The sequence below is a fragment of the Athene cunicularia genome, unplaced genomic scaffold, assembly GCF_003259725.1.
Source record: "Athene cunicularia isolate RWA unplaced genomic scaffold, athCun1 SCF_2, whole genome shotgun sequence".
Classification (NCBI taxonomy): domain Eukaryota; kingdom Metazoa; phylum Chordata; class Aves; order Strigiformes; family Strigidae; genus Athene; species Athene cunicularia.
The window spans coordinates 629,143-640,943 of record NW_020799266.1 but is presented as its reverse complement, the minus strand read 5'-3'; the positions used below and the strand labels follow the sequence as shown (position 1 = coordinate 640,943).

General features: G+C 48.6%; 2 protein-coding genes across 2 annotated transcripts in view; one reads left to right on the top strand and one right to left on the bottom strand.

Moving 5' to 3' along the window:
• Positions 1 to 6,271, top strand: part of SAMHD1 (SAM and HD domain containing deoxynucleoside triphosphate triphosphohydrolase 1) — a 26,217-nt gene extending 19,946 nt beyond the window's left edge. Inside the window, exons 12-15 of the mRNA XM_026867220.1 lie at positions 275 to 364; positions 1,573 to 1,677; positions 2,035 to 2,172; positions 4,272 to 6,271. Coding sequence (XP_026723021.1) covers positions 275 to 364; positions 1,573 to 1,677; positions 2,035 to 2,172; positions 4,272 to 4,394 — 456 coding nt within the window. The 3' untranslated portion in view covers positions 4,395 to 6,271. The remainder of the gene's footprint in view (positions 1 to 274; positions 365 to 1,572; positions 1,678 to 2,034; positions 2,173 to 4,271) is intronic.
• Positions 6,272 to 10,627: 4,356 nt separating this feature from the next.
• Positions 10,628 to 11,801, bottom strand: part of TLDC2 (TBC/LysM-associated domain containing 2) — a 2,630-nt gene continuing 1,456 nt past the window's right edge. Inside the window, exons 4-5 of the mRNA XM_026867211.1 lie at positions 11,228 to 11,301; positions 10,628 to 10,806 (exon numbers count right to left, since the gene is read on the bottom strand). Coding sequence (XP_026723012.1) covers positions 10,671 to 10,806; positions 11,228 to 11,301 — 210 coding nt within the window. The 3' untranslated portion in view covers positions 10,628 to 10,670. The remainder of the gene's footprint in view (positions 10,807 to 11,227; positions 11,302 to 11,801) is intronic.

The following is an 11,801-nucleotide window of genomic DNA, read 5'->3' as shown; positions in this document are numbered from 1 at the left end:
CTGAGCAGGACATCTTCTCTTCCATCATCAAGTCTCAACCTCTTCCTCCACAGGCTGATAGTATTTCAGTCTTCTCAGTTGTTTCTAAAGATTGGTAGAAAACTTACAGCTAAGGTATACAAGGATTTGTACAACAAATTTCTGCAACAGTAGTCTGTCAGGCTATGAAGAAATTAAAGCTTTAGTTTAGTGACACATTCTGCCATGCATTTTGTTGCTGATATATGTGTGCTGATAGTGCATAAATGTAATCTGAGCCACTGTCTTTTTTCAGAATAATTGCCTGGCGAAAAGCATTGCAAATTCCAAACCAGAAAAGGATCCTCCAGATGTGGAGCTAAAGGCTGAAGATTTCATAATTGATGTAAATATCTCACAGAGCAGGTTCAAAGTAAAAAAATTCTCAGTAACAGAGGGCCTCGTGTATCATAGTGAAAATCAGAGATACGTTTCAATGTATTTGCAAAGTGAAAACCCACAGGTTTGCCTCATAAATACCATCCTACCTGTTCAGCTCAAGGTTCTGAGCAACAAGCTTCCCTCTTGGGAGACTGGCTGAGGCTGGGAGGGCCTGGGGACAGAGGCTTCAGGCAGCATCAGTGGGCTGTCATTGGGGCACATCTGCTCCCACTGACACATGTGTTCTCCCCTGACTGCCCTCACTCTGAAAAGGAGCAGTGGGATTTCTTTGGGTTTTAGCATATGGGTGTTAAAGTCGGCAGTCGAGGAGCCACTGCTGCAGGTTATGAGGGCAAGTAAACTACGGGTCCTGGTGGGAGGGTAACGGGCACAGCAGCTTCCAGGTTCTGGTACTGCACACCTAATGCATGGCAATCGCTCCTGGGTTTTGTCTTCTACATAAAGCGCTGTGCTGCCACAGCTCAGTCTCCGGCCAGCACTGGTGGGAAGGAAAGAGCCTGGGACAGAGGAGGAGCTTGAGCAGTCTGCAATTATCAAATAGCTTAATTCCTGTTCTTGGTTAATTCTAACATCTAACAAATGGCTTTCCATAGAGTGCATCACAAATCACTCCTAGAGCTCTCTTGCATTGAAGAATCACTTCAGGCTGGGTAAAATTGTAGCAGTTTACTTAGCTTTAAGGTAGTTGACTCTGCTTTCCTTGTCCCACAAATTGAAGTCATGGGGAAGTGGGACACTGCCTGCTGATTACAAAACTGTTGGTGTACCAAGCAGATGTAAATCACATTGTCTAAGTGTCCTGTTCAAAACTAAGCTCTACTGCTGCCTCCGTAGGTTGTGTGTCTGGGGGAGACACAGGCTGGCAAGGGACCGGCACACTTCCACTGTTTGAAACTGGAGCTTTTCAGAGCATGACTGGGAGCTGGTTGGTGTAAATGTGAATATCTACCTGGCAGCTTCAGACCAGAAGGTGGTGGAAGGAGAGATATAAAATGCATATACCAGAATGTTTTATTAAGTAATCATTTGTTAATTACTGATCTATTTGATTACTGTCATTTACAGAAGTATAGTGTGTATCCTTTTGTACGTATTGTGAAAAAACTAAAGATGAAGACTAACTAATGCCATTTTCTTTGTTTTACATGCAAGATTATCAATATAGATTATGGAATGAAAGAACAGAATCCCATTGATAATGTTCTCTTCTATTGCAAGGCTGATCCTTCCAAGGCAGTCAAGATCAGTAAAGAACAGGTAGTCTTTTATTTTCTTCAACTGACTTTTGAAGGGCATCTTCTTCACTGGTTGCAGTGGAAGTGATTACAGTCCTTCGTAGTAGTTCTTGCAGGATTTGTGGAGAGGTTGTGGAATCCATATCCTTGCAGGTCTTCAGTGTGTGTTGTCTGGAATCCTGACAGCTTTTGCATATGAACAGTATTTATCTTACATACACTGAGAGTCTTAAAAAAATACAGTTGACTTAGCTAAGCTCATGGATTGTAGTGGAATGTGTTTTACTGCTTTCTGTTTGTATTCAGATGAAAAAAATTGAAGTTCAGTGGACTCTAAATTCCAAGAAATACTAAAGCTTATTTCTTTTTTATTTCAAAGGTTTCAAAGCTTTTACCCATGACATTTGCAGAGCAGATTATCCGAGTTTATTGCAAGAATCAGGATCCAAATATTGTTTCAGCTGCAAAACAGTATTTTATTCAGTGGTGTATAGAGAATGATTTCACCAAACCACAGGTAACAAATTAACGTTATTTTTCTTGTTCTTAGAGTTCTCCACCATTGTCCATAAGCTTGTTCTTTCACTAAAATCTTGGCATTCGGGCCTTGGTAGAACCACTCCTTGCTAACATAGCTTCTGGTTTTATTGTGGTTCACATCTGGGCGTGCTTTGGTTTCACTGAAATAAGGATGGATTTGTAATGATTTGACTTATGTCATTTGAAAAGTCTTGGTTTTATAACAAAGTTAGTATCAACACAGGCACTCACTAGTTCATGGATGCAGGTTTCTGCATACAAAGGCTTAAAACAGCACTGAGAGATTAAAAAATCTAGGGAAGAGGTCAGATCAGTTCTCCTATTAACTTTTCCTCTTTTCCTTCCTCGTTCAGTAGCTGTTAAACTCCTCCCTCAGGAGATTCATGGTCAGTCCATTTGCTCTGAGTTAGGGTGTAAAATATCTTTGGGAACAAGGTTGCAGATCTGTACTCTCTGGGCAACTAGTCTGTTGTCTGAGGTGCTTGCAAGGCCTTCTCTGTTCTGTTTCCCTTTTCTGTCAGCTCAAGTTTCCAGCTGTGAGGAAGGAAGGGGTTATGTTACAGCTCATCTGATGTTTTGTTTCATGTTGGGAAATGTGTCAGAGCTATGCTGACAAGTAAAGTGGAGACTCTAAAGCAGACCTTGAGTCCATACATCCTGCCAAAGGTGGTGGAGGAGCCTGTAACAATCGTGGCTGTAAACAAGTGATGTGTGATACAGCATCACCATCACATCCCCCTTACAGGAAGGTGGGCACCTTCATCTAAAAAAATTATTATTTGCTGATACTTCCAGTATATCCATTGTTGTAGGGAAGCAGTTTTGGTTGTACCAAGTAAGCTTTTCTCAGTAGAAACTTCTAATGGGGCCACTGCACTACATGCATGAGCTGTGTGGTTCTAGGCTGTGTCAGTAGGTTTGGTAGATGTGCTGGCAAACCTGCTGTTACATTTCTCCCCTGGTTTTTGCTTTTGTCTGATAGTCATACCAGGAAAAGTAATAGCTTCCTTCAGTTCCATGCACTTTTTTCAGAGATGTTTTCCCCTGTCTGGAATCAATCCTCAAAGTAAAATAAATGCTTATATTAAAATCTCCAAGTTGCTTAAGAGATGCAGTGTGAGTTTGTTCTGTGAACCGTGTATTTTTTTCGTTTTCATCAAGCATGTTATTATCCCCAACTTGTCTTCTTACTGGCTAGAGACACCTGCAGGTCTCATTTGAGGAAAGAGCTACATGGTCTGAAACAAAAGACCACCCAGTAGATGAGTGCTCTTACGTGCTGGAGCTACAGCTGTAGGCGTGAGCAACTTGGGTTAAGGCTCATTCTTCTGTCATATTTCTCTTTTGAGAGCAGTTTACTGCAGGAGGGCTTTTCACAAGAGGATCGAGCAAAAAGCTTTCTCTGTTTGTAGTGTGTAGGGTATGGTTGTATCCCATAAGCATATTCTAGTTCAGACATATCCACCTTGCAGGCCCTGGCATGTTGCAGGACATAGCAACATTCATCTCACCAGCTTCTTCCTAAGATCAGAGTTTATTGCTCTTTTGACTGCGTTTGCAGTGCCTGAGCACCAGATTAACATAATCTGACAAGGACGAGCACCACTGCCTTAGGTCATACCAGTTACTGTACCAGCATTGCATAATTTAAGGCAGTGAAAGGCACATCCAAGCACCTACAGCTGGTAGTGTGAAACAGTTATAAATGAGATATAGTGGTGAATTCAGAGGAAGCGCTTATTATAGTGTTTCCAGTTGATATACCAATGCACAAAATACAAACCTGCTGATCTTCCTGGGCTTGCTGGTAATAATTTAGGAAGAGGTGAACTGCCAGTGGTGAAGGCTTCTCAGGTATGTGGGGGATTTTATTTTTCCCCACTAGATGCTACGACTGCTACAGCAGTTTCCATCTCTGGGATGCACAACCTTCAATGTTTGTTGATTTATAATGCTTCTAGGACCTTGGACTTATTTTTTCTATTATATCTGACACTGAGCTGCTTTTCCCCTGCTTTAGGATAGAAAGCAAAAGTGAATGTACTATAATTAATGTTTTCTGACTTTTAATAATAGGACAGTGATGTGGTTGCCCCTCATCTAACTCCAATGAAGAAAAGCTGGAATAACAGGAGAGATGATGAACAGAGGACAGCTTCGGAACCCAGCTGCAGACAAAGACTGCCTTTTGATAAGTAACATTTTTCCTTTTGACGCTATTCAGTCTGCTTCTTCAGAAGATGAGGAAACATGAGCAGCAATTCTTCTAAAAGCCAGTTGTATGGACTTTAAGAATTTATGGAACAATGCAGTAATGGATTCATACAGTACATTATATTTTAATGTAGGTACTTAAAGTGCATATTCAAGAAAAATTAACAACCTGTTACAGCAGAGCAAACTCAATTCTCATTTATTTTTGAATGTATTGGCACTGTGTAGCAAGATAAGGGTTGCAATTCATCATTACTACAAGAAGTGCTGAAGACATGTTACTGTTCCTCCTAGTCCTGATCCCTTCTTAAGATGATTGTGGTATTGCATGAGCTAGCAGAAAAACTTCTGGTTCAGGTTTTTGGATTTTATTTTTTTTCTCCAGTACCTGAGGAAAAGAGGAGTAAGTATGCTTCTGAAATATAGTGAGGTAACAGAACTTTGAAATAACCGTAGATGGCATCTTCAAAAACAGCAAAACAAATTTCATTTAAAAAAATGAGGGGAGAGGGGAATCTTTAATAACCAAAGATTACTTTTCTGGTATTCGAAAAGCTGACGAAGATGCAAGCCTCTTTCTATAAGTGACCACAATTTTTATTAAGTAACAATGCATTGCAGTGACATGCAGCCTTTTTATAGTGTATTTTTGATACACTGAATGTTATATTTTTACTATTACACCGAACTGCAAAAACTGCTCAAAACGTCCATTTGTTTGGGTGCTTGTGGGAAAGCAGAGCTACCAGACGGGAGGACATCGCACAGTTCTTGGCACGGTTGGTGAGTCCTGGCAGGATGCTGCAATGGCTCTGCTCTTCCGTGCACCAAGTGCACCTTTGTTTTGCATCACACTGTACTAGGCTCTACAGGAATTCTGCCACTTGTGTATCTCTTCCCTGTTTCTCCTGGATCTCCAGTTGCTGTTCCTGAGTAATTTTTCTCTCCCTTGTAGAACTATAAGAGTTCTTACATTTTTCCCTTACTGGCAGTACTGAAGTGAGTGTTGCTAAATGTCTGTCCAATTCAAAATTGAATGAGGAAGACCTTTTTCCTCTCATCTTTTACTCAGGTTTAAGAAGGCTGCTTTCATTAAATAAAACCTAAAAGCTTGAAAAAGCCTGCCCTAAAAACTGAAAATGCAAAGCAAAGGGTGCAGTAATGCTCAGCAATTGGAAGGAGCTTTGGGTTTTTATATCTGAAAAGGGGAAGGAAAAGTTCAGCATTCAGTTTTGACAGCCAGCCACGAGTAACTAGGTTAGTTTCTGAAAACTAACACAGCAGGAAGTCACTGTGACAGAATGCAGAACTCTTCATATCTGATTGTGTTTCCTTTGCCCATTTTATCACAGGAACTGATAGCTGTAGGCAGAGGAAAGGAGAATGAGTATTCATGAACTTACTTGGATTTCATTTGTTGAAATAACCAGAAGTCGTTTTGCACTTGCTGCTTTCTTACATACCTGTGCTCATGTGTCTAAAGGTGATGAATGTGGTGCAATCTCTGCTGTTCATACCTTTAACAGTATTTCAGGTCTGCAGGTGTGCCAGGTAACTATTAGAAGAATTTGTGACCTCTTTAAAAGCTTTGGAAGAACTTTTATTGTACTTCAAGAAACATCATAGAGTGAAGGCCTTTATCTGCATAAAATCAAGTACTGTTCAGAATAATGTAATTTTGTTATTATTGCTTGGGTTTGTTTTGAATCTGTTACAAAAGGTGCACTTTATACTTGAGAAATATCTTTTGCTTATGTTAAAGCAAAAATTTGTACTTAATGTTAAGTTCTGAGAGAGTGCATTTCTTCTCAAGCATGTTAATCTGAGCCTCTCTGGACTAAGAATAAATTTATAAACAATGATTTTACTATTCTTTTAAGGAGTTGCAGTGTGCAAACTTTATTAAAAATAGTCTTACAGCCAAATGTATTTCTAAAGTACGAATGCTGCTCTGTGGAAATGCAGACCTTCCACCTTGAGGAAATGGTTTCTTAATTTATTGTTTACCCAAGTGTAGTGTGAATGGGAACCGCAGTGGAGCCAGCTGAGCTGTGAAGGGCCCTGGGGCCAGGCAAGGGGAGGAGAGCTCACAGAGGTGGTGCCAAGGCTGAGGATCTGGCCTCTCCTCACGCCTCATGCCAGGCATGGCCGAGCCTCTCAGGCCTCTCACATCAGCATCCTTCAGGGCCTTCAGGGGCTGCTCAAACTGTTGTGTAGGGGAAAAAGGAAAAGTTAAGTCATGCTTGACCAGCCTGAGCAACTTCAGCAATGAAATGACTGGCCCAGTAGCTGGCGGGTAGATGCTGTCTGTCTCCACAAGCTGTTGAAGTATGGTCTGGGTGACCCATGGGTGGCACTGAAAACTGGCTCAAGGGCTGGGCCCTGAGGGTGGTTGATCAGTGGCACAAAATCTAGTTGGAGGCCAGTAACTCGTGGTGTACTCTGGGGGCAGAGCTGGCTCCGGTCCTAGTGGTCTTCATTACTGATCTGGCTGATGGGACAGGGTCTGCCCCCAGCAAGTTGCAGGTGACACCATGCAGGGGGGTTTGGGCTGGCACCCAGGGGCCCTGGGCAGACTGGGGACATGGGCTGACAGGAACCTCATCGGGCTCAGCAAGGGGAGTGAAGAATCCTGTCTCATTCACCAGTCTGGGCCAGGGCCACCCACCTGGGAAGCCACGTGGCCGAAAAGGATCAGGGGTTCCTGGTGGCCCCAGGAGCTGACTGCAAGCCAACACTATGCTCTTGCAGCAGAGTATGCCAGTGGTGTCCTGGGCTGCCTTAGGCAAAGGGTTGCCAGCAGCTGGAGGATCCTTCTCCTCTGCTCAGCACTGGGGAGGCCACCCCTGCAGTGCTGGGTCCCGTGCTGGGCTCCCAGTACAGGAGAGGCAGGGACATACTGGAGAGAGTCCAGCGAAGGGCCAGGAAGGTGATGAAGGGACTGGAGCATCCACCACGAGGAGAGGCTGAGAGCTGGGACTGTTCAGCCCGGAGCAGGGCGGGCTCAGGGGGCTCCCCCCAGCGCGTACAGAGACCTGGAGGCAGGGTGCAGAGAGGACGGAGCCAGGGTCCTCTCAGTGGTGCCCAGGGACAGGACCAGTGGGCACAAACTGGCACCCAGGAGGGTCCCTCTGAACATCAGGAAACACTTTTGCACTGTGAGGGTGACGGAGCGCTGGCACAGGCGGCCCAGGGAGGTTGTGGAGGCTCCACCCATGGAGATACTCAAGGTCCTGGGCAACCAGCTCTAGGTGGCCCTGCTGGAGCAGAGGGCTGGACCAGATGATCACCAGAAGTCCCTGCCAGCCTCAACCATTCTGTGATCCTGCCCCAGCGCCACTGGCAGAAATGTGAAATGGGCCTTGAAATCACAGGACGGGACGTGTGTTGGTGAGGGGTGAGGCAGTGCTGAGAGGCCTGTGAAGAGGTTCCCAGCAGCCTCCTGGGCAGGCAAGCTTTATTGGAGCCTTTCCTGGTCTGTTTGGTGATGGCTTGCACCTTCAGTGCCTTCTGTGCTGCCACCATTTGCCTCGGGGATCGCTTCTACAGGGCACTGAAGATGTTCCTCCTCTTCTCCCTGAGCTGAAGGTGGGGGCTGCAGGCTGCCAGCCCTGGCTGTGGGGTGACTTTGTTGGCTCTGCTCTGTGCCCCTTGCAGGCTGTGTTGGGAGCAGCACCTCAAAAAGCAGCTTTGGTGGGGTGAATCGTGGGCCCTACATGGAGTGTCAAGTTCCCCAGGGGGCTAGTGCCACACAGTTGGGTTTCCATGTGGAGTGCTGGGTGGCACCCGCACACAGGAGGTCAGGGGACCCAAACAGCTCCTGGCACGCAGCTGTGAGCATCCAGGAGCCCCCCAGGAGGGCTCAGGGGTGGAGGGGTCTGCTGCCCTGGGGGTACCTGGTCAGAGGAGCCGTGAACACCCCAGCAAGCCCACTCTCACAGTCATGGGACAAGGGAGGTGACGGCACTCCTGGGAAGGCCGTGGGGAGCAGGAGAATGGTCATTTTTTCAGCTGGGGAGCTGAAAGGGAGACAAACCTCAGTCCTGCTAACTGATGGGCTCTCAAGAAGCTACATGCAACCAGGACTTTGCAGCTGGTTGGGCTGTAACCTTGGGGCCTAGGACATTGGAGGGGGTTGGTGGGACTCTGCAAGTGGCGAAGGAGGGAGGAATGAAGAGGCAAGAGGCAGAAAAGCGGTATGAAGGATTGCATGTGAAAACAAGGCTGGTCAGTGCATTGTCTGCCTGAGCCCTGCACACGATCTGTCTCATCTTCTGTCCTGTCCTCATCTTAAATCCCTTCTTAGCTATTTCTCTGCTAATCTCACATAGCCTGTGTGGCTGGGTGCTGCAAGGGCTGGGTGCCAGCTGCTGGAGAGGCCGGCAGGGGTGGTTTTGGGGCCAGCACCTGGAGTCAGAGCAGGGCTGTAGGCACCCCTGGCCTGCGGGGTCAGCTGCTGTGGCAGGTGGGAGTCCTGGTGCCAGCTGCTGGAGTGGCTGTATCATCCCCAAACTGTGTCCATGGGGGAGGTGTGTGTCATTCTGTCTCGATCCAATCTGTTGTCCCCTCCCCGGTGGGAGCAGCGTAGCCTGAACACCCCCCGAGGAGGAAGCCCTGGCCCTCAGGAGGTGACAGGGTGGACAGAGAGTGTGGACTCTGCCAGAGGGGAGACAGGACCCCACATTCCCCTGGAGCAGCACTCCGGGCTGACCCCCAGAGCTTGCTGTGGGCACACAGACCTGGGCGGGGACAGGGCATCGCCATGTCCTGCTCAGAGGAGGGAGACAAGTGACTTACATTCATAAATACCCAATGGAGTGGACAACGGTGAGACAAGTCTCAAAGTCCATACATAAACATACTTTAATTTCCTGCAGTGTATTAATTAGATACACAATAATATATAAGTATATAAGAAATTATGGCAAGCAGTATGATAGGTCTTGCATCACTTAATGATAACAAGGGGGAAAAGAGAAGAAGAGAGACGGGGATAGAGATCACCTGTCTGGGTTCCTGAGTTGGTCCCACCAATGAGGGTTCAGGGATGCATCTGTCTTCTTCACTACTGCTATCCCTGCCCCTCCTCAATTTACACACTTTCCTTGGGTCCCTCCCCCAGATCCACCTACATGTTGATGTCTCAGAGGTATGGGGAGGAGTAAGGTGCTTCATGAGATTTTGTTAATCTTGTTAATCTTCATTAGCATATGCAGATATATTAATTTTTAATATGTATTTTGTGGATAATGAAGCAAAGGTCGTTCACAGGACAGATGGCCCCTGAAACTTTACAAGATGCACAAGAGCAGAACCGTCCTGTCTCCACAGGGCCCCCTCCTCCAGCTCATCCTGTGCTACCCAGGAGAATTTTCTCCTACAATGGGTCCCACAAGAGATGAGCAAGGGTCAACCTTATCAGCTCATTGAGCACAAAGCTTTCATTACCCAGCCTCCAGGTTATCCATCCTGTGACTATAGTTTTGTTTTAGGGTATTTTTGAGTGTTTGAGACATTCCTCAAGAAAGTGCTCAGAGGGTCTCTGCCCACCCTCCTCCCTTATCTAGACTAAGTTTTGTCTCTCAACATTGTTTATGCTTCCCTGAGGCTGCTTCTCTCAGTCCTCATTTGGGGGAGTTACAAGTCTCCTGCAGCATGGCCAGTGCTCTCCCGGCTCCTGCCCTGCTCAGCACCACTTGCTTTGCAACCTCACAGCACCACTGTTGCTTCCAGGGCAGGACAAGGCCGAGCATGCAGCTCTGCTGGTTATTGATGAGTGGTGACTGTGTGGCCTTCCAGCCCTGGCAGCATCATCCCCGGGGGCAGCGGCAGGTGGGGCAGAGGCTGCCTGGGCTTGCTGGGTCCTGCTGGCATCACGCTGCTCTCGACACTGGCTCCTCCATCTGGGGACCCTGTGGTGCTCAGCCCTGCCATGTGCCCTCCTCCCGGGGTTCTGCATCATCCTGGCCAGGCAGGGTGCTGGGTGCCATGGTGAGGGATGGTCCTGCAGCCACCCTGGGGACTCTGTCATGGTGGCAGCAGCACTACAGGGGGGAGCTGAGACCCCACAGCAGCCTGTCCCCATCACGCTGCCCCCACCAGCTGCTGGTACATGAAAAGGGGATGTTGGTGGGGACAGGGTGGAGGGAGGCAGAGTTGAGGCTATGCCCTGTCCCAGCAGGGACCAGCTGTGCATGAGGCATTGGTCCCAAAGCATCACCTCCCCTGATGCCACCTTTGTCCCAGGTGTGGGTGGAGGGGTCAGGCCAGGCCCCACACTTCCAGGTCCTGGACACAGAACTCTTCCCGGGATGAGAGGGTCTCGTTGTCGAAGGTCTCACAGGGGTGGCTGCCCCCATGGTTCAGGTCTCCATCCAGCCACAGCCCAAACCGCCCACTGGGAAGGTGCCAATGGCACAGTCAGCCGAGGGTCCCCTCTCCTGCCACTCTGTCCCTGGAGATCTCCCCAGCCACCTCCGGGGGCATCAGCCACATCCCTGTCCCCACTCCCAGGTACCCCCTTGCTGAGGATGCCAGGCACAAGGGACTGGCAAAACGGGGACAAGACAGGACAAGCAGCCACCCTTGGGGCTGCTGCCCTGCCAACAGGAGCAGGCGGGCCTGCCAGCAGCAAGGTTGGGGAGGATGAAATAAATGACTAGTGCTGCTGGACAACCTCCACGGGTATTTTTGGGTTCAAAGCACTGGCATGTGCCTGGACCCAACTCCACAGGGCAGCTTGGGCTCAGATCAATGCCCCTACAGCTATTGGGGCTGGGGACCTTGTGAGGTGCTGAGACTGCCAGCATGGCTCGTACCTGCCCCCACCGATCATCAGCAGGTCCACATCCCCTTTCAGGAAAAAGCTGTTCTTTCCAGTCCACCTGAACACCTGTGTGGGGACAGCAGTCAGCGGGATCATGGGCTGGGCTGCAGCATCCCCGCCCTGTCCCTGTGCTGCGAGGGACAGCTGCGCAGTGTCCTGGTGATGGCCCGTCCCAGCCAGTAGCCTCGGGGCCACCCCCCCGGGTCACAGCTGCCACCCACTGATGCCACCAGCAGTGTCAGTGACATACACAAGCCCTGCTGGCAAGGCAGCCATGGCTGAGCTGCCTCCACATCACCCCGATGTCGGGCTGTGCCTGTGCTGGCATGCGGAGGGTGCCCAGTGACACCTGGCTGGGCAGGGTCCCCTTCCCTGAGCCCCCCCTCCCTGCATGGCTGGCTGGGATGTGCCTTCTCCTTCCCCAGCCCTGGGCAAACCTGGGGGACCACAGCCGGTGGGGTCCCCCAGCTGCTTCACCCACGTCTGGTCAAGTGCAGTCATGTCACCCCCCCAACACCTTAGGGAGCCCCTCGGCGTGGCTGGATCCCAGGGGTATTGCCATCCCC